Source organism: Pholcus phalangioides, unplaced genomic scaffold (assembly GCF_987345545.1).
Source record: "Pholcus phalangioides strain wild (caught in Gottingen) unplaced genomic scaffold, Ppha-v1.0 ptg000037l_1, whole genome shotgun sequence".
NCBI classification, from domain to species: Eukaryota; Metazoa; Arthropoda; class Arachnida; order Araneae; family Pholcidae; genus Pholcus; species Pholcus phalangioides.
In genome coordinates, this window is record NW_028301624.1 from 1230197 (window position 1) to 1253543 (window position 23347).

The window sequence follows — 23347 nt, forward strand, 5'->3', positions numbered from 1 at the left end:
AAATCTGCTTACGTAATACTTGAATGGCCCCTTTTGAAAATTATTGGTTGGGGGGGGGGGCTCAAATGTCCTAGGTTCCGGTGCTTATATGTGTGACCATAGATTTCTCCATTTCTTTATCGTTATTTTTCGGATTTCGTCTAATTTTTTCCCCTGGCTTGCATGCTCGTAAACCAAAAACGCTCGTAAACCGAGGATTTATTGTATTTCGCAACATGACCCGTTTTCGAGTCGCCGGAATATAGTCATGCTACCAATTTGTGATATTCGAACACTTTTGACGAGTGAATTGATGTGGGCGGAATATGATAAGGCGACAGGAGCATCGCATCTCGTCTGGTCCTCCTCTTTTTTTCCCCCCATTGACTCCGCTGTGCTGGAATTCTAATATGGTTCCCAGGAAGGTGAAGATTTCCAATTTGGCTTTTCGTAGCGGATTCGTCGACGCGGATTTCGTTGCCGGAGATTTTTTCGTCGCGATTTCAACGCCCTTCATGATTTCTTTCTGAATTCGCGGAAAAGCATTTGAAGCATTCGTTTCCATTTGTGATGATTCTCCACTGAACTCGACTTCATTATTGTTATTTTTTTTTCACATTTAAAAATTGAGAAAGCGCCATTCAAAATACAAGTTGTCCGGGGGAAGATATAGAAGATTGTTTGTATGTATATGAGTGTGTTTGTGCGTAAATGCGATTTCAAGCTATTGTAATTGGATGAAATGTTATTCATTGGTGTGAAAAGTTGCACGTGATTCGGTGAATTGTATCGACTCGATTACGAGTGTCTCAATTCTAAAAGATCACCGTAATCATTGGAAAGGAATCTCATTGTGGTCTGAAGGGAAAGTGTTGTTTCACTTGCTGAACGTAGATGGCGTCTCTACTGAGCGATGACGAACTCCGGCGTAAACTTCAGTTGTGTGGCGTCGAAGTGGGGCCCATCACTGCCACGACTAGGCGGCTGTATGTCAAGAAGCTCAACTCTGTCAACAACAACCCGTCACTGATGACACCGCTGTCAGCGTTCAGCTCAGATGATAGCGAGGTCGAGAATTTCGTGGGTTCCAAGAGCCCCTCCAGGAAAAAGCGCCACAATCACCGAACAACAGCATCTATGATGATGGCGACTGGTAAGGATCCGTCGTCCCATGATGTCTTCAAGAAGCCCCTACCAACGCCGCCACTACCACCGCCAAGGTTTTCGCCACGATTGAACCCAACGAGTGAGAGTCCACCATCGACGTCGTCCTCGACGGTCAGTAGATTCGGTAACAAGCTTAGGAGAAGTTTGTGTTCTCCCTCGTCGACTACGGCAAAGAGAGAACTGAGGTCTAGTTTCGACGTTGAAACTTCAGACTCGGATTATGATTCTTCAGAGTTGTATCCGAGTTCACAGAGGACTTTGAAGAGCCGCGGTAACAAGTCTGCGCCGTCGCAGAATCATCATCATCATGTCGAGGATGGGGAAGACTCTGGTATTTTTAGAAAGACTGGTAGATCGTTCGCTTCGAGTACTCCCAACGGAGACGACTTAAACCAGAAGCAACAAATCGAATGGTCAAGGAGGATCTCTAATCGGAAATCAAGCACATCTCTGTACAATAACATCAAAAGCTCGAAAGGTACCAATTTTTTTCTTTCAAATTTATTTGTATATGTTTTTTTTAAGTTCAGTGGCATTACGCCATAACCTCGCGTCACAGTTTTAAAGTGTTATCTGAATGTTTAAGTATAGACCTCCAAGATATGCCATTTGAGATTGAGCAAAATTTCTGGTCAAAGTAGTCATAACATGTTCGGTAATTTGAAAAAAAAGAAATCACAAAACACTGATTACCTTTGTTTAGCAAAGTTTTTCAATCATTCGACCTGTTTTGGCACTATTCGGTACAGTTACTTACGGGAAGATATGAAAACACTTTTTTCCGTTGTTGTGAGTGAACACGATTTAATTACTCCACCCGATTCAGAGGGTAAATTCACAAATACATTCACAGTAAATTCATGAATACATTCGCAGAAGTAAATTCACAAAATACTGTTGAGCAAACTTTTTTAACTTTAGAACACTAACTGAAATAAAAACCCCATGTTAACTGTTTGTACGTCTATGTTTGAGACGAAGAGTTAGTATTCTAGGGTTCTATTCGCTGAGGTTACTTATGGGAGAATATGAAATCACTTTTTTATGTTGTGAGTGAATTTTTTCAATCACTCAACTTCATTTGTAACTACAGTAAAGTCTCCAAAGTTCAAGGTTCTGGATAATCCGAAGCCCTGGAATTTTTTGAAATTCTTTCTCAAAGCGCTTTTTGTATTTCTTTTGTTTGGTTCTTCTAATGAATGTGATTAGCTTCAGTATTAAAAGGGGGGTTTCCTTGACCCCCTAGGCTGGGATTTTCATTGGGCCCAAATGCCAGAAGTTTGTACGGGCGCTTCTATAATAAATTGATAATGTAAAAAAAAATAACCATTGTTACGGTGCTTGCAACAAGGAGTGCATTGTGGCCACAATATTTTCCCCCAAACATGTAGTTATCCCATTTTCTCTACCATATAATACCCGAGTGAAACGCTGAAGCAATCAACCACAACTCAAATTAAAATGCATGAATATTTATTTTATTCTGCTGCACTTGTTAGACGAGGCGATAACACCCTGAATGAATATTAATGACATTAAAGGTTTAGGACAACATTAATGATGTTAAGATTTGTGATTTATCATTCTCAAAATATGTGTAAGAGGGAGAACTAAAAATAGAGTACGGATATTCCAGACTTACCACTCCCTTGATCTTTTGGTTTCGGTCTATTTCTTTTGTCAGGCTAATCCTTACATTCCTCTTACTCCGTCACGAGAGCACAAATTTCTTTCGCTCAAAACCAATCTTCTCACTCTTCTAATTAAACTTTGATTCCTCAAACTTTTTCAACTCCTAACTTAATATTCCTCTTTGCAGAAAAATTAGCCCTTTCCTTCATTGGTTCATTTTATTCCTATTCACCTACAGCTAACCAATTTTCATCCAGCCTAAAATTCATCCCAAGAACCTGACCTGTTCAAGCCCTAGAACCACCTTTGACTGTCGCCAAAACTGCCGCCCGTTTAATAAAAGACTTCATGTAATAACAGAAAATTGTGTTTCTTTTTGCCGCTACCTCTGACCCTGACAATAACATGCAATTGCCTTTGGCAAATCGGAACAGGTGCTGTATAATCCAGAGATTTGCGATTTCTAGTGACTTTTTTTTTTTTGGCGCCAAACATGTCAGACGACCCGACCAAAAGTCGCCAAGGCCGTTAGACACTGCGGACGCCGAAAAAAAAAAATCGCCAGCAAGGAAAACAATAATAAAAACCCATTCAAATATGAAAAATATCATGAAATATAATAGTATATTTAAATAAACAACGGTCCTGCATGTTGTATAAATAAGTATATTCTAGGTATAAACAAATTTAAAACCCGGACTTTTTCCGGTTATCCAGATTCTTTTAAATAAATAACGGTCATGCATGTTGTATAAATAAGCATATTCTAGGTATAAAAAAATTTAAAACCCGGACTATTTCCGGGTATCCAGATTCTTTTAAATAAATAACGGAAATTAAATAAAATAACGAATATTAATAAGAAAAATAAATAAAAAGGATACAACCTTACCGGTCGACGAAAATGTAATCCTAACGCTCGGAACGAAAAAAACTAAATCACTATTCAAACATTTGAAAAGACACGTTAAAAACAACTAACGGAAGGTAATCGCATCGGGAATAATCCAAGACAACGGCGCTACTGCACAAAGAGAAAAAACGCTGTTATCCGTTTGAATCACCCGCGCTTTAAGCGCCATCTGTAATGGATGGGTAATGGAAGCTACAGAGGAACAATCTAGAACAATGACAACCCGGCAAAACAAGTGAGAGCCCCGATCGACAAAACTGAGAGCACCGGCGTTGGCGACTTATAGCGCCCTTGGTGATCTGGATTATATTGGATTTGGCGGTCTGGATTATACAGCACCTGTACCCATATATAACAATTAACTGATGTTTAATTCATCTATGTAAGGAGGATGATTCTACGTGACCGTACCTATCTACAACAAGCACACACATAAAACCAGACAGAGAAAAAGAGGAACTAAAACTAAAGAGCATAGGTGGCCTCTTCCTGGAACATCGTCAGGGGCGAGATGCTCCTTCTGGTGATGTATCCTTCATATGCTTTACAAAGGAAATTCAAGTAATGTGGAAAAAGTTTTCCTTTTAATTCTTTGAAAAGTAGTTACATGATACAGCCTTAATAACTCAAATTAATGACAGAAAAAGTAAAAGAAGTACCGAAACTATAGATGTGGGACAGACCCACTCAAGCAGGTGCCAAATTAAAAGGACACAAATAATTCCAATTTCACAAAACATGGAATTGTATGCAGGTGCACCCATTAAAGACTCTCCACGATTTACAGCTATGTTTATTCCCAAAATTAAACTCGACATCTGGAAGATGCACCTCGTGAAACGTAGACCTACAGATTCATGGAAAAAATGGCAGTTTTCTCTAAGGTCGTACTTTCATGAGTCAGTAGCGATTTTTTGTTATACCCTCTTTAAATCCCTCTAAAATATTTGACTGAAGCACCTGGCTGCTTTATTTTGAACTCCTGAATAAAACACTTATAAGAAAATCTCATTATCAGTACAATAATTTAAACCAATTCGGCACAAGAAAATTAAAATTAAATACTATACAATTAAATTGTATAAACACGACAGCTAAACCCGATTACAGTTACAACTAATTTGAATAAACCCCAGGAAAAGCTGAACCCAAGTACAACATTAATATTGGGGACCGGGGATTTAAGGGCCTGCCTCTTGTATAAAGAAGTGGAATCAGTCTCGATAGATTTAATCCTAACAACTCTGCCAGCGATTCTCAACATGTGCGTTGTGGCTTCTAGGGGCGTCGCCAACCTCTGTTAGTGTCACTGCGAGGGGTTTCGTAATGCATGGGTCTTCAACAGAGTTGTATCGATTTTAATCAGATTTGTTCGATATTAGTTTCGGCCAGTTTCCACTTCAAGTGGTCAAAACTTAAGATTTTTTCCCCATTAATTCTTTGAAAAGTAGTTACATGATACAGCCTCAATAACTCAATCAAATTAATGACTGAAGAAATGGAGTATGAGTATTTAAATTGAGATTATTGTTTATATGGTGGGAAGGGAGTGGCTGACATTTTGACCCGGACACTGGCAAAAAGTGGTTTTAGCCATCTATATGTGATCGAATATGGTCTTGAAACTGATTAAGTATTAATTATAAATGTTTCTCTCAATAAATAGATAATATCAAGATAATCAAGTGAATTTGTATAGCCCAGTAGTTGTAAAACCTACTGTCAGAGCTGCAACTAGAAATAAAAATTTGCTCAGTCACCAGGGACCAGAGTCTGTTTTGACCCCTCCCCCGTAATTTTGAATGGAAAAACAGTAAACACAGTGCAGTGATTCATTGACCCCCTCCCCCTTGCTCTCTATTCATTGCGACTTTGCCTGCTGTGGGAAGAGGGTGGCATGATACTATGACATCTCTGTGAGAAAGTACTCGGTCAGAAATTAATAATGGAAAAATGCCTGCAGTTTCTTTCGACCATTTGAAGTGTCTTCTAAATAGCAGTGGTTCTCCGCCTTTGGAAGTCTGCAGTCCCGCTTCATTCATTTTTGTAAGTGGAAAGCCTGGTCAAACATACAAATAACAGAAAATGAATGTGGAGGAAAGGAAACGGCCAGCCACTTGCAGTCCAGTATGAATGATGTCAGGCCTGGTACTGAGCAGCTGCCCGGCTGTTTAGAACCACTGGGCTATAGTAAACCACTCAAAATGGTCAAAATTGATATCGACCTGGACATTTGAAACAGGTTTTCTGCATGGTTAGAAGGCACACTTGGGCAAAGTGAATGCAACCGCGTTTTTAAAAAACATATGCTTGTCAGAGACACACCTGATGGACTTGGTAGATATGTCAAAATGCTTCAAGCACCTTTTCAGGTTCTGCAGAACTCAAAAGAATTTCCTCACCTTTTTTGCATTCATTCTTTCTAAGCTGAGAAATCGATTACAGCATATAACATTTAAAACACTTTTGTTTTTCAATGTTGCACTGCGGTGAGGAAAATGAGGATTTCTATAGTAGTCAGGGCTCCCACTCGTTCTACTTTTCCTACTTTTTGGTAAAATGTCCTACTTTTCCTACTTTTTTACCAAATCCTATCAATAAAATTTGTGTAATTGATTTTAATTGAGAAGGGAATCATTGATATATTACCAAATATTGCAAATGTTGGAGATTGCAATTAATGATTTCCGCCAAAGCAGAAATTGTATCGTTTTTAAGGTTATTTGGGGGGTTTGTATGTGGACCATTTGATTGATTAATTTTTCATTTGCTTAGTTTGAGGGTTCAACAAGTATAGTAGTGATTAAAAACATCTCTCTGGATGGGAAAAATAATTTTGTATTTATTACTTCATGTAACTAACATTCATCATTTAAAATTATGGTGCAAATAGGTGAAACAACATGTTTGCATTACAAAGCAGTTGCATACATAGGCCTATATTCTAGGTTTGGTGATTCTGATGCTACCCAATAGCATTCAGTTGTCTTCTGTATTTTTAAGGCATGAAGGGGCATAAATGATGTTAGCAATGCTCAGCGAAGAGCTAGAAATGGAAGTTCTTCATTTGTCAAAAATGATTACACTGGCATTGAACAGTAAAATGTGAACAAATCCCTTTAAAAAAGGATGGACAATGCAGTAAAACTATCTGGGTATTCTTGCCTTATTTATATCGGATCATGTAATTTACACATTTTGCACTGCTTTTGAAAGTGGTCTCAAAGGAGCGTCATTCTTAACAAAAGTATGTCTTGAAAAATTGCTGTGCATTGTTGAAGAGAGTTGACAAACTCCACTTTGGAAGACTACAAAAAAAAAAAAAAGTTATATATATATGAGGAGAGACAGCGAAGAGTTATCTGTGGTTGCTAGCCCCAAAGCAGAATGTTTTGCGATGTTCTGCAACGAGCCCTCAGCTGACTGAAAATGTTCTGCGGTAAAAATTTGAATATACAGAATAGCGTTTTTCTACACTTTTCTTAAAATTCTTCCAGATTTTTCTGCAACAGCACTGGTTGTTCTGCAACGTACGTCGCACATTTTGGCATATTCTGCTTTGGGGGTTGCTAGTACACTGTTTTAGCCAAAAATTGGTTTAGTAACCAAGTCATTTGTCATTTTGCTTTGGCTTGAGTCAATCTTATAGGATACTGAAATAGTGCTATAAAAAAAAAAATTTTTAGGGATTTTTTTTCATTATGCTATGATTATGTTGTCTAAAAGGGTTACCCTCCCCATCCTACTTTTTAGTCCTGCGTTTTCCTACTTTTTTTAATTTTTTGAGTGGGAGCCCTGAGTATTTTCTGATATTCTGTAATTATATTATTTGTAATAATAATCTGTTTTCTAATGATCTTTAAAATAAGATGAAATTCTCATTTTCCAGTAGTATGAAAGAGGTCAGTGCTATTTAATAAATGAATAATGTTCAATTGTTTTGCTACTTAAAAAAGAAGCAAATGTAACTAAAAGCTACCATATTAAGCGTAGAAATATTGGCTAAAATCTTGGCTGCACTCACAGATTCTTCTGTTTCAATAATATAATAATTTCATTATCAGCAAATTAATTTGATATCATGTCAAAGAAAAAGTGTTTGTGGTTCCTCAGATCAGAGTTTGATTCAATCAAATACTTAAAATGTAATTAGTTAGCTGAAATTAAAAATAACACAAATTACAGTAGACTCTGTAACTCGACACCCCAAAAGTATTGACAAACATGTCGACTTAAGCAGATGTTGAGTTAGCAGGCTTTCGATCTAAATTTTTGTGTGATCGTTTTTGTGTATGTAATTTATATACATTCTAACAATTGTATTAAATAAAAATGCTAATTCTCATTAATTTTTATTCGGGGTTGTTTCAAAATAGAATCAAAACGTAAAAATTATCTCATGAAAAATAATCAAGTATATTTGTTTGTTTTTCTTTCTGAAGAGAAAACAAAATGTTTCTACACTATTCAGTTTATGCCACGATTGTTCAGCTTTTCCCTGACTGTGTAGGAGAAGTGACGTATGACATCTAGAGTTTTTAATGCATCATGGAGAGATGGTGCAGATACTTCTTCATCTGAACTTTCTGTGATTCTATTTCTACGAAACGTGAAGTACTTGCTTTAGGTGATTGATTCTAGAGTATCGTTGTCTGTTAAAAGTCCTGAAGTTACAAGATCAGAGTCAATACTCACAAATTCATCGTCGATACAATCACCCGTAGTGTTATTTATACTTTCTTCACACTTAATCTGGGAGGAATCTTCAGGAGAAAAAAACTTTTTATTTTAATTAATTTTCTTTGGAGAAATAATCATTCTCCAAAGACTCGAAACAAAAACCAACATGATGGTAGCAGTTCCGAATCGTGGCACTTGTGCCCGAGTTCCATGCAGAATCAATCAATCACTTCAACTGCATCTAAAACAGAAATTTTTAGCGCCCATTCTAACATCAACAAATTCACAAATTTTTTGTCTGTAATTTTCTGTAAAAGGTTTTCATACTTAGGATAATTCCTAATTTCCTTGATTGAGATTTTTTGTGAAATGTTTTGCTTTCTCTTGAATTATTGTTCCTGATAATGGGATTGGGTGAGATTGAGGGATTTGAACCACAAAAGAGTTGCTTCCTCTACATCGCTGAATTCTAATTTCTTATGCGTTTTCTACTTGGTTTATAAGAAGATTCAAATGCTGAAAAAAAATTTCCCTCATTTTTAGCAAATGTTGAAATGGGTTCTGTGCAACTCTATATTCTTCAGTGAGTTCACTCTGAGTTTTCCTGATTCTATTTTTTTGAAAATTTCAACTTTTTATTTTAAAGTTAAAGTATGAAGTTCGCGTGGAGCCATTGCATTCACGGCCATCGATACTCACAATAATAACCAAATGACATATTCAGCATCTAACTAATGAATGAATGAATCATCTATGATGGTTGAGTTACCAAGAGTTTACTGTATAGCATTAAAAAAATATTAAAAAATATTTTTATGGTAATGATATATATTCTCAAAATTTTTAAATATTGAGTTATGTATTTGATTTGTTTGCATCATTTAAAAAAAAAAGATTTCTGAAATTCGGGAGATGATTTTTCCACATCTAAAATAACTGACCACGATTGTGCAGCAGCTCACCAAAGACTGGCCAACAGTCGCCAAGTGTATAGACAGCGCAAGAGGATGTTCGTGACTCTCAACAGTCCGGAGCATAATGCTGATTCGATAAGTTGTATTGTCTATGGTACATTAAAAACGGATTGTTACAATTGTTTGCAGCGCATTTATTTTGTGTAAAGAAATGAAATCAAAATAACACAAGATCTTGGGCTAGAGCCCTATCAGCTCCCACCTTCCACTCTGGTGTAGCCATGGAGTCAACCAATTGGCTATTAGGACAGTGACTCGTCAGCTATCCAACTATAATGCTGTGTAATGCATGAGGAAAACATGTGAAGCAAGTGGAAAAACAAACTTCAAATTTGTTTTTGGCTTTTCTTATATGTGGGTTGCTTTCGTGTCTAAAACTCTTACGATCTTAATGCAAATTCGATGGTATGTTGGTTTCTATCTGAAAGCTACGTATGGCAGAGATGAAAAGTGTGTCACTTCTATGTCCAACACCGATTTTCCTATCTCTCACTCACTTATGACTATTTGCATTTAAATAGAGCCAGGACGAGAAGGGCTTTCTGATAAGAATTAATACTGAGTGTTGAAGATTTTGGAATGAGAGTTTTTTTTTAAGTTCTCAATATTAAAAATATTCAAGTTCTACAGAATACGGCCTCTGAAATTCAAGAACAAACTTAATATAATGTTAAATAGGCATTTATGGCAGGAAAATTTGAAAAAAGGCATTTTCACAAAACAAAGTCTGAAAATAGGTAAAATGCTATGTTTTTTTTTTGCCTAAATTTCCCGTCTCTAGTTATCACAATTTCCCGCATTTTTCTGAATGAGGCAGGGTGAACCTAAGTACTGTCTGTAAACCATAGATTGAAAAACACCGGTATAAAATAAAGCCTTCAGTTTATTCTTGCAGTTATGGCCGTTTTCATGACTATGCTGATCCATGAATGATATTGATTTGTATTTTATGCAATATTGATGATTTCGATTTTCTTACCTTGTATTTTTTATTTTTTTTTCTCTCTAATTTATAGAGTACAATGCCAATGGCTATGTCTCGGATATTTTGAACGGTGAGTTCCAAAATGGGAAAGGCACCGGAAAGACCACGAACTACTCGCATTGCGTCTCCTGGATGTTGGTTTTGGGCACAGCTGCTTTTTTTATGGTGATAGGATTTTTCTACGTGTCTGCTGTTCAGAAATCTCAAATGGCAGCGAGCAGGAGGCGTAAGTACAAAATTTTAATATACATATTTATGCATACTTTATTTTGTTCAGTGTTTCGCTTGTGATGACAAAGGCTTGGGCAAGGGCAGAAATGTAGATGTTGTTTACCTTGATTTCCAGAAGGCATTCTGTACCGCTTTAAACGTTACCTCTCGGATTTTATTTTTATCCTCAAGTTTTTTTTGGCAGCACAAGGAAATAAAACGACAACAGAATTCAAATCAAGACATTTATTCAATTACTAAAGTAAAACATGCTTACAATATTAATTCAAATAATTTTCCAACGATATTAAAAATTTAGAAGAGTTGATCCACTTTGCCCAAGAATATTTAGTTAGACGTTAAAAAAAATGTAAACGTATCACAGAGACTTTCATATATTGCACTTATCTGGGGTAGGTCCGGAACTTCGGCATGTGGTTATAGGTGAGACACTAAGTCCGGATTTGAAGTGGACGTCCGTTGCGGTGAGATCGTCACAGGCCGATCCTCAGTGGCCCCGAGATGGGTGAAGCCGGCTGGGAGCCATGTTTCCTATTTCGGTGTACTGTCTCGAGCTAGCACAACATCGGAACCAAGAGTCTGGCGAAGCAACAAGTGTGAGCCTGTGGGAGAGACGATCGTCTGATGTCAGCGCAGCGGGTGTCGAGGAGCCAGAGCTGCAGGAGATCGGGAATCAAGCGGCGATGAAGCGGATGTTGAGATCAGCCGTTGTCGGCACTATTTCACTTAGTTGGCAATTCCAACTAGACCAGGAATTCTGGGTAGAGACCTTTCCGACGTCACCTGTCTAGCATTTGAAGAACCAAGCTGTTGCTCATATGTAAAACTACTATTAAAAGTTCGGACCTGCCGAGACACAAATGCAAAATTAGATAATCATGATAAGATTTGTTTCCAAGCCTAAGGCTAGATGAAGTCACGTTACATAATACCTGACTAATGAAAGACTGGCACCTCTGTGCTACAACATCAGAGCACCAAACTCGTTAAACGAGTGAGGTGAAGAACAATGCAACGGGATGTGATGAGATATGAAGCGATCGTTCAATAACCACAACCTGTATATATACACTAGTGGGGAATAAGTATTTTGGTCCACTTGGACCGCGGAAATACTCCGTCGCAACAATAAGAACATCGGTATAATTTGCACATAATTTCGAAATATTAGTATAAACATTAAATTACCATTTGGCAACATGTCAGGCGAACTAGCCAGGTTCACCCAACACGACCAACGACAATTGGGAAAGTTTACCAACGGAGGTCCGCTGCCATCCGCCGGCAAACGAAATACTTATGTTAACATAAAACTTATAACATACGAAGAACACAACCTCCAATGAGACTAGATGATATCTCTTCCCGGAGGCACCAACAGATTAAGAACTCTAAAGGTAAGCACTCTCTTGACATTATTTAAGGAAAACATGACCCGGAGGACGTCATGTTACAATTCCATCGGGTCCAACATGGTAAACTCTTGAAGTGTTTACACGAGAATGGGGGCAACTTGCTGAATTGAATAGAATCATGGTTAAGAGATAGGTCATAATGAGATATGGTGGACGGGAAATTTTCTGGTTGGACAGGCGTCATAAGTGGAGTTCCTCAAGGAAGTGTCCTTGGCCCCCATACTTTTTCACTTTTTATTGATAAACTCGATCAGGATATCGATGGGATTGCTAGCAAATTTGCAGATGACATGAAGTTAATGGGGGTAGTCTGGAATCAAAGCGATAGGCAGTTGCTCCTGGCCCACTTGAACAGGATTGGAACATGGCAAAATGAATGGAGCATGAGGTTTGGCGTTGATAAGTGCATGGTCACTCATTTTGGCTCGAACAGCCCACGTTTCTCTTACAAATTGAATGGTGTCACTATTCGAATCAGGGTTTAAGTGAGATAAAAAATTCCTTTAGCAAAAATGTGGGTAAACTTTAGCAAATGCTGTAATGCTAATGATTTATGGTTGGATATCTTCTCGTTTAGTACCTCCTGTACATATTTTTGCAAAAAATGTGACTAGCTTAAACCCTGTCCCGGATGTAACTAGGGTGATCGATTTGGGAATTCTCATTGACGAGCGGCTCAATAAAAAGATTTTCTGAACATGGTTCAGTAGTGCTGAAAAAAACAAATGAAATGCTTGGTTTCATTTTCAAAAAGTTCTCATCGCATTCTCCTAGTCATTCTTCCGCTTTTGTGAGGCTTAGTTCATCCTGGACTGGAATATGATATTAGGTTTTAGAGACCATGCCTACAGAGGGACATAGACTTGGTTGAAGGGTGCAGAGAAGAGCTACGCGTGTCCTTATTGGCACACAGGGCTTGAGTTATGAAGAGGGACTTCATTTTTTGAATATGTTTACATTGGATGAACGCAAGTGTCGAGGAGATATGATCGGAGTGTTCAAAATTTTCAATGGGATGGATAGGATGGACCATGAACTTTTAGTTCACCGCCAATCGACTGCTTTTACAAGGGGACACCAGTATCGATTGTGAGGGACAATGCAAGGTTATGGTGTCTAAGGGAATTTTTCTCTAATAGGGTTGTTAATAAATAGTATAGCTTGCCCCCGGAGGTAGTAAATTGTAACACAATTGACACGTTTAAAAAGAAATACGATAAACATGTTGGGGTAAATCGAGAAGCTATCCATTCTTAGAATAAGACAACCATAAGTACTCTTTATGGGCATTGTATGATATTTCATCATGTGTATATATTGTTTATAATTTTTGTTAATTGCATTTTTAATTGGGTTGCTGTATTTTTGAAATATATGACATCCATATTTGTTATGGACATCTTTTTCTCAGCCACCTCGTTGGGCATTTTGCCTGTTGTGGCATTGTATTTGTATTAGGAGAATTTTAAAAATCGCTCAAAAGGTTAACTAACTTGGAGCACTGCTCCAGATCATCTAAGGAGCCCATGGCTTATTATTACTTCAATTAAGTAGTTCACAGCATTCTCACTTCATGGCACATTTACAGATCACTTAAGTGACCTACAGCATAGTTCCAGATCACTTGAGCAGCACAAGGCACATTTACAGATCACTTAAGCATCCCATGGCGAAAAATAGCTTTTCATAATAGAATAACTTTTACAGTCAGCTGTATTTGTACTGTGTGTAAAATGACCTTATTGCAAGTTGAATGATCTAAATTAGAAACCAAAAAAGAAAAATTGGTTGTGATTTTTGTGTAGTCATGTTTCAATGAATAATACAAATGTACAGGGCATCCATAATTAAAAGACTCTATTTTTCTAAAGTATCTTACAGGCGAAACCAGTCATCAGAAAATTGTGGAATTTTGTGGACGATTTCATGAAGTGATGGGAGTTTGTTTCAGGGAAAAAAAGAATTAGTTACACACATCGCCACCAGAGGGCATTTTATTAAGAAATGGCACATTTAGGCAAATGTTTACAATTTCAACAATTGTTACTGCAACAAAACATGTTCCACATGATGGCCAGTATTTTCAGATACCATGTGAAATTGCAAGATGGCATGTTTCACAACTGACAGACGTGTATGCGGGGAAATGTTCAGCATGTGACATGAAATGCTGGTTTTAAGGTCAGTTAAAGTTCTTGGATTGTCACAACTTACCAGACGTTTGAAATACCCCCAAAGCAAAAAATTGTGTGGATTAAGGTCCGGGGATCGGGGAGGCTATAGATTAGGGAAGTGCCAGCTGACGAACATTCTTAACACACACTGCAATGTGAGGCGGAGCTCCGTCTTGCATAAAGATTGTGTCTGCAAGGCAGTGACGTGCTTGCAGAGTCAGAACAATTTCGTTGTGTAACAGCAATGTATATCGTTTCCCTGTGATTGAACATGTCATTGGACCTGTAGAACGTAACTCCTTGTAGAAGTAGGGACCAAGAATAAATGATGCAGTAAATCTACACCATACCATCACTTATATTGAATGCAACGGAACCTCTAAGATAGCATGCAGATTTTTTGGTTCCCAAATTCGGCAGTTGTGAATATTGACTGCACCCTCCAAGTGAAAATGTGCTTCGTCTGTCCCACATTTCTTTGTTGGCCATTCTGAATTGACCTCAATGCGAACTAGGAACTGCAGGGAGAAACGGAGTCGAGAGTCATAATCGTGTGGAAGCAACCACTGCACAAGTGAAAGTTTGTACGGATAATATCGGAGGATGTTCCAAATGATCTTATGGGCAGTTGAACGTGGCCTATCCTTTGCCTGTGTTACATGCCTGACACTAGTGCTACCATGAGAATTTGAAGCTCTGTCCTTTTCCACCTGAAGCGAAACCTCCTGTACTGCATCTATAGAAACAGGTTTTCTTCCTCTTCCACCATGATGAACAGCCAATGATCCTGTGGTTTTGAATTTCGTTATCATACTCTGAAGGTGTTTAACATTCGTTGGATCTTTTCGAATCCTCTTCCAAGTCTGATATTTCTGTAGAGCAGTTACTGCGGCATTGCTGTTTTGGTAAAACAATTTGACCAAGAAAGTCTCGTAAACTTATCGTCATTTTGAGCAGCCAGTACATTGAGAAACAATCTCCGCGAATGTTTCTAGGTTTTATAACAGCTGCTGTATGATCACATAAATTTGCATGTTTACTACGAGTATTCAAAGTGAACTCTGGTGGCGATATGTGCAACTAATTTTTTCCCCGAAACAAATTCCCATCACTTCATGAAGTCTTCCACAAAATTTCACACTTTTCTGATGACTGGTTTCGCCTGTAGGGTACTTTAAAATAGGGTCTTTTAATTATGGACGCCCTGTATGTATATACAATTATCAATATTTTTCAAGAGTGGAAAAATTCTATAAAATTTATTTGTGAATTACTATAAAAAAACTTAATCTTTTTTTGTATTATTAATTAGGTTTTTAATCTTATTATAGATTTGGAATCACATGTATGTCCTGATGGTGTGAAGGTACGTATTGGAAAAAAAGATGTTTTATTCTAATGAATTTTTACCATATGTCATCACAAACTGAGGCAGATTTATGATTTTGCTACCCGTGGGCTAGTGAAATTTTGCTGCCCTTCCCCCATTCTAATCTAATTTTCTTGACCACTCAGTCTGTAACTTTTCCACCGCAGGCTAAAGCACATGCCCCTGTAAATATGCCTGTCTCAAAGTCATTCTTTTGGTTGCTTGCAAACTCTTTAGGTATTTTTTGGCCATTTACATGCTAGCAAACTCTCCAGTTCACTCACCAAACTAGTCCATCGCTTTCTAGGTCACTCTTTCGTATGTTGCTCGCGTGCTTGTTGTAGGTACGTAAAGGTTGGGGGGGGGGGACTGTTGTAAATATTATGGTCAGTTAATATGTCTTTGCGTGTGTAGCGAAACCTCAATTATTTGACCCACATTTATCCAGAATTCTGTTAACTCACATCCATTTTCCTAAGTTATAGTTTCCCCTTAGAAATTATTATCAAGTTTGAATGGCAATGAAAATGATAATAGGGAAGAATATGAAAAGGCTTTAATGGTGCAAATAAGCAACAGAGATACTCACAAGGAATTGTGTGGTCAAAACAGAATCTACTTTAAAAATCATTAGAGTTCTGTCTCTTTGTCTTTTCAAAATATTTTTAAATTTACAGCCTGTATAGATTGGGGGGGGGGGGACACAACTTTTTCAGTCTTGAGGCCAGATGTGCGAAATGGCTACACTTTGCAGATTGCAAACTCCTTAATTCCTTCTTTTAGTGGGGGGGGGGGGGCTGCTTTCAAAGGCCACATTTGGCTCTTGTATAGATGGGGTACTAGACCTTTGATGTCAGAGATAACATTATCTGGAAATTTCAATTTACTGATCTAGGCTAGTCCCAAAGACTTAGAATAACCAAAAAGTTTAACTGTACATTCAAATATCATAGCTGCCGAGTCTCCTGAGTTGATCAAGAGGCTCACAAATTTCTATTCTATCTCCCTCTCAAACTCCTGAAAAATTCTTATATCTCTCGAATATCGATTGTGATCGTAAAAAAATCCCTACTTTTGTAGGGAAAAATTATTCTCAAAGAATTTATCCAGAAAAAAGACAGTTGCTTTCATTTTTAATTCCTAAAATGTCATAAATGCAACGTGAATTGCCATTATTGTGTCAAATCACAAAAATATATATATGCGTATTTTGGGAGGAAAAGGCAAAATTTGCCAAACAGCCAGCTCCAGTTCGGCCTTTCGACATCTGAAATTTGCGAGAGGACTTGTATCTGCTTTTACCATGTATCTCGTTGAGTCTATGTTCTGTTTCAGCCCAAATGGTGATTTTTTTTGTTGACATGATGAGTTTGAGAGCAGTAATGGCCTATACACCCTACATGTTGGCGACTTGGCTCTAATAAGCTATAGGTTGCGCGATGTTATGTTATTTGCAAAGAGGGAAAAATCCCTATATTTTTTACAAAAATCCTTTTATATTTTTGTATGGAATTTGGATCCGCACAAAAACGTCTCTAATTCTCCTTCTCAAAAGCTGTGTGTGTGGCAGCTATGAAATCCCAATCAGAGCAGGTAAAAAAGTGTATTCATTCGAAGTAGGGTAGATTCAAAGTGAAGGTAAATCACACATGACAACAACTAAATCTTGAAATTAGAATGGTACTACCGGGGGGGGGGTGCATTTCTGAAGTTGGGGATTCTGTGATCTCTCCGATCTATGCACCATGCTACCATATATGTTATAAAGGAAAAGAAAGTTGTGTCTCTATGTATGGTATAGTATTTAGTTAGTATACTTGTCCGGAGAGCGAGAGGATCAGTGTTCAGTGTCTGGTGGATACCATCAATTTTTCTTTCAAAAGTTGGTCCCAGCATTTATATCCAAAAAAAATTGTTCCTAGATATGTTGTTGACTGAGAAAAGAAATGTCTTCTCAAAGCAAATACTGTTGAATCTGGTGAACATAGAATATTGTTTTACACAAAACAGATGCTTGGTTTTGTCAAAGTAAAAGATTTCTTTTCAATTTTGGTATAGCATGAAATTATAGCATGAAATCTGGTTAATGTGAAATAATAATCGCCCTGGTCCTGTCTGTTTCAATTTTACTTTGTTTGCTTGTAATTGGCTCCCCCCCCCCCAAGTTCATTTATAATGAGTTCGAACTCTCTATTGATACATTTATCAACTTTTCTCATGTGCTTATGCATATCAATTATTATTATTTTTTAAATCTGTATTTGTTAATTTCAGGATGATAACTGTATTCCGCGTGATCACTTCTCTGCTGTACTTGGGGTTTCCCACGAACTCTATCATGTCTTGTCTACTGCTGCAGGTAAGTAATTATATTTCTTTACAGACTTTGGGTTTTGGACAGGGCCAATGGTTTTTACATACGTAACCATTTTCCACGTATTGTTTTAAGTTGGAGGGTTTGGACTGTTCAGGTCACAAGGGAAAACATACTGCCCTAAACCTTACAAACCATGCTTATTTAGATTATTCTCAGGTCTGTTCAGCTGAAATTTGAGTTTGTTTTCTGGACCCTCTGCACTGTTCTAAATTTGAAAAATGGACCTTTCACAAAATAAAAATTAATCTAACCTTAAATTTGAAATTTAATTTCTTTTGTACGAAATTAACTTAATCGTTTCACTTCTCATAAAATTACTTACCTTCCATGAAATTATAGATAATTTTTACAAACGCAGGACTCTGTAAAAAAAAATTTTAATAGTGTTTGCCAATATGCATCTAGGTTTGTGATTCATGCATCAAAATTCAATTTTACTCTTTCAAATTTTGTTGAGGAGTGGAAATACTCATTCACATTATCCTCAAAGCAGAATATGCTGAAATCTGTGATGTCACAGAACAATTAGTGCTACTGCAGAACAATCTGGAAGAATTTTGAGGAGAGTGTAAAAAGAATGTCTCTTTTTTTTATGAAAATACACCTTAAAATTTTAGAGAGGAGATAAATTACTCTTCAGAAATATATTTTCAGATTACACTGCTCAGGACAGACCCCTGATTCTGTTCAACTCGTCTTAAAATATTGAATAGAGTGTACATGATTGTGCGTAAAAATGTAGTCCTCATAAACGCCAAAAAAGTTGATGAAGGTGATCATAATAGAGGAGTTAATTCAAACTTTATTTAACTATCAAAACTTTTTGTTTTTATTCAAAGAAATTCCCCATCTCTCATTATTTTTATTTTGATGAAACCACTGTTAGAAGATTTCTGGCAAATGTACTTTCATCTCAATTACAGTTTTATTTAAGGTCAGTTAAAAACAGATGAGCTTATGTTGTAGTGTTATCGTGAATAAAGTGCTTATAGAGAGTCATATGAAAATATTTAATAATAATAAAATGGTTCTGTGTCTGAATCAAATGCAGGCAAACTAGAATTTTAGGTAAAAACTGAATCCTTTGTAAATTTTTTCAGGTGAATACGAGTGTCAGTCTGGCAGAGAGAACCGCAGCGTGTTAGTATCTGAGGCGAAGAACTCCTTGCAACAAGTATTAGAGGTCAGTAAAATATATATGAAAGAAAAATGCTACTAATTTATTATGTATACAGTACTTTTTCATTACAATGCTTTGCTATAACATGTATTTAGATACTTTGCAACTTTTATAGGAACCCGCTGTTAAAAAATATAATGGTTCTAAAAGTAACATTTGAACTAGATGAAATTAGATGTATCCTGACATGTACGATGTAATCAGAAATTACTATACTATATGTAACATTTCAGTGCTCATTATATTTCTCCCTGGTTCCTTTATATCAGAGGTGGCCAACAGCTGGCCTGTCGTCATTTTGTGCAACCCTGACAGACAAGGTAAAACTATCGTGTATTAAATTTAATTCATTATTCGAGCTATTCATTCCAACCACAGATATTCTGATTAAACAAATAATTTACATTCACTGTTTCTAGGGATGAAAATGATTTACTATGTTCTCATCATACTGACTTTTTGAACACACTAATTGCTCTTAAAGTTTGGAGTGGGAATTTTTTTTCTTTCCACCTAGTTGCCAAGGCAAGTTGCCTGTTGTGAACTCTATATTTGCATCTGAATGCATATTTCATGTTCAGTGCTCACTGTGACAAAACTTTTTCAAAGTTGATGCCAACTCACAATGTCACCTTGAATTTTCATTTCACCAAACTATGAAAATCCTAATAATTCCAAATAGCAAAAGTATGTCATTCGAAAATCGGGTTCATATTGTGTCATATTTACTGAAGGAGTTCCTCTCCTAAACAAAATGATTATTTGGTCAAAAATAGAGAAGTATTTATTTCTATGTTTACTTGACAATTTAGTGACTTCAATATTGCTTCAGACAGGCGTTTCTTCGAACTGAATCACCGACATTCTTGTCAAAGAAGGTACCTCACGTAATTAGAATACATACAATACGTACAATCTTATGGAACTCCAAGTAATGGCCTGTGTGCACATCTTTTTCTATCTACAGATAGTTTGCCTTATCCATATTATCTTAGTACCATCACTTGTTTAACCAGTCTGATGGTCAAACTGTCCTCCAAGTGACTGGCTTTTAGCGTGCTTTTTATCTCTGTAATGAAACTCCTCTCAAAGGCGCTATAGAAGAGGTGCAAAATCAGGGGTAAGGGCAAAAATAATTGCAGAAAAATTTTGGGGAAAAAAATCTGGAATTCATTATTCCATCTCTGCAAATTATTTGCAGAAGAAAATGTTATTTTTGGTGCATCACATCTAGCTGAAAATGTAACCAGGAAATTAATGAATATGTATCAGTTTATATTACAGTTTATAATCTTTATCAGTTTATAAAGAAGTGTAGGAATATGAAAAGTTTAATAAAACTATATTGTTAGTGTTTCATCGTATTACTTATGGTGTAAACAAATCTCAGAATTTTACTGGTGCGGCTTGAACACTGGAGTGTTGCTGCTGATGCGGCTTAGTTTTTTTTGAAAAATTTAAACTCATCTTTTCATGGAAGAATGCAGGCTTTTGTGATTTCATCACTGTAAATAGATTCTTTGATGATAGAAGAGCCATTGGTTCAGATGAAGTTTGATTTTAAAATGTTTCATCTGCATCAGGCATTTTCTGTATATATGATGGAGGGGGGGGGGGGGGTAATGTGATTCTTTCTGATGCTAAAGCCGTCTTGAGAGGGTTGGCTCTTCTCTTTTTTGAATTATGTAATTTGTCAGGAAATGCATTTATGTATTTGACTTTCATACAGGCTGATGAAAGATTGATGTTAAATCTTGGCACTAATATCTAGAAAATGTTTCCTTGATATATCAATGTGTTAAATAATTGAATTTTGATGAGTCCAGGGCTCGGCACGGGTCACTTTTTTCACTAAAAGTCACTTTTTTAGAAACTGGTCACTTTTATTACGTATTTTCAGGCCCAGGTCACTTTTTCCACTTTTTTAGCAAAAAAACCTCGGTCTCGCGCGCTTTTCTGCTGTCAGTGTTTTTCTTTTCTTCAAGGAGGAACTTTACCTGTTCAATATCGCTAATTTTCTCCCTCCCTTCATTGAACTACTATCGAAGGCATCTTATCTTCCCGGGAGTAAGACGCCTTCATATACCTATCGTGTATTAAGGAGTTCTACCCGGGAGCATACCGTGTGACGTCAGCATAACTTGATTTCAAGGCGCTTGGAAAAAGAAAGCTCCTTGGTTAAAGAATCGTCATTTTATGGAAAAGCCGGTCGGAAAAAAAAAACTAGCATAAAAGGCGTACTTACAACAAAAAATTTCCCCCCCCCCCCCATACTACCATTCTTTCTTATTTCCCCACGTGCTCACTCGTTCTTTTATTTACATCTTATTTTAAAATTGATCCTTTATTTTATTTGTTTTAAAAAATTTTAGTCCTAAGGGCCGAATTCCTTTCTTGGAGCATCGAGCAAGTTACATTTGTTGTTTGTTCTATTGTTACTTTTGTTAATTTTTTTAAATGTTATTTGAAATGACGATTAGAGAGCCCGTGCAGAAGCTAACTTACGCGCAGCGGGAGAATACCAAAGCGCGTATTAAAGACGCGTATTATTAATACGTATTAAGCGTATTAATACGCTTTGGAGAATACTCTTGTAGCTGGCCAAGGTTAAAGAAGCTCGCATGTATTTTGAATTTACTTACAATAAAAAAAAAATCATCCGATTGAAAATCGCGATCTATCGACAAATAAAATTCGTACTATTTTTCTAACTGGATTTAAATCTGAGCAAGAAACCGTACCCCCAAATTTGATCGAAAGGAGAACTATTTATGAAAAGATCACAGAATCCTGCAATTCAACATTTAGTTTAACACAAGGGTTTCCAAATCAGATGAAAATTTGTCATCAGGCTGATAAAAACTCAGTTAACGTGCATGGGAGCCGTAACTAGAGGCGGATTTAACGATGGGCACACACCGAGCGCGCCTTTGGCCCCTACTTCACATTTTTTTCCTAATTTAAAGGGCCTAATATTAATTTTTTTTATTCCCGGGCCGTAACTTAATTTAGAGCATCTTCACGATACTGATTGTTACTTAATATTGTTGGATTGTTTTCCTTTTTTTTTCTCTCCATGCACGTGCGGGAACCGGTTGTTCCGACGCTGTATGCAAATCGGCGGCGGCGTACTCTCACGGGAGCACGGATATATAGACTGGTTTTTTCTTTATAGGTGAGATGTCTGTTTTTTCCGTATGGATGTATGTCGGGATTCGATTTGTTTCTCCCTTTTGATTGCCGGCCGTATTTTTGATGAACGAAAATGATCTTGTTTTTTGTTTTTGCAACTTTTACGGAAAAAGAGTTTAAAATGAACTTCTGATCATTGTTTTTCTTCAGCTCAGTCGGTGCGCTCTGCCCCCCAACAAATATCGACATCTTGCGCGCCATTCTTGATGTGTAAAAAAATCTTATTTTTAGACCTCGGAAGTTATTAAAACGTTTGTCTCGAGTCTGTTATGACCGCAATAGGAGAGGGCGGGGGTCTGGTTCCACGGGTGTTGAACGAGGAAAGGTGCCGAGTTTACTCATTTTCTGTTAAAAAGAGTGGATACCGGCCCCGAGCGATAGTAAATTTTCGTTCGTACTTGCGACCCGGATTGCTACATACCGTGATCAGATCCAAAAGCGGGGGGGGGGGGAGAAAACAATGCCTTGGACGGCGTTTTTGATGGAATGGTATATTTAAGAAAAGGCAATAAAAATTCCTTTGCAAAATTATCGAATTTCACAGTCAAGGGGCAGTAAAATTACGTTTCCCCTCCATAAAAAACAATTGTATTACGGCCATGGTAAATCGGGTGTCCCGGATGGGGACGAATTCACTATTTTTGTTCGTTGAAAGTTACGGGAGGAGTCAGCGCTAACGTGGCGACTTGTTTTCGCGCTAAAATAGGTAGCCCTGACAGCAGCATCCATAAACTCTGTATCAACCGCATTTATAAACCCCGTATGTTGTTGATTCAATTTTTGTGTTCATTTCATCCTAATTTTCCGTATTTCCCGATATATTTCTATCGATTTTCGCATATTAGGTTAATTCATATTATAAATTATATATTTTTTTGTAATTTTTTATGTGCCCTTCGTCAGCCATCTTGAATTGACTACCGCAAAACGGCGATTCCTTGGCTCGAAAAAAAGTCGCCACGTTGGTGCTTACAAGGTTCATGGGAAATTTACCGGGCAAGGCCGCTGAGTCTCTTTTTCTGTTAAAAATTACGGGGGGAAGGCCAAAATTATACTTTTTCCAGGGGTAGGAACACTGC

At 37.2% G+C, this 23347-nt stretch overlaps 1 protein-coding gene across 1 annotated transcript in view; it reads left to right on the plus strand.

Moving 5' to 3' along the window:
- Nucleotides 1-338: 338 nt before the first annotated feature.
- Nucleotides 339-23347, plus strand: part of MAN1 (LEM domain-containing inner nuclear membrane protein MAN1) — a 50320-nt gene continuing 27311 nt past the window's right edge. Inside the window, exons 1-5 of the mRNA XM_089253388.1 lie at nucleotides 339-1624; nucleotides 10362-10556; nucleotides 15482-15516; nucleotides 17794-17878; nucleotides 18997-19079. Coding sequence (XP_089109514.1) covers nucleotides 874-1624; nucleotides 10362-10556; nucleotides 15482-15516; nucleotides 17794-17878; nucleotides 18997-19079 — 1149 coding nt within the window. The 5' untranslated portion in view covers nucleotides 339-873. The remainder of the gene's footprint in view (nucleotides 1625-10361; nucleotides 10557-15481; nucleotides 15517-17793; nucleotides 17879-18996; nucleotides 19080-23347) is intronic.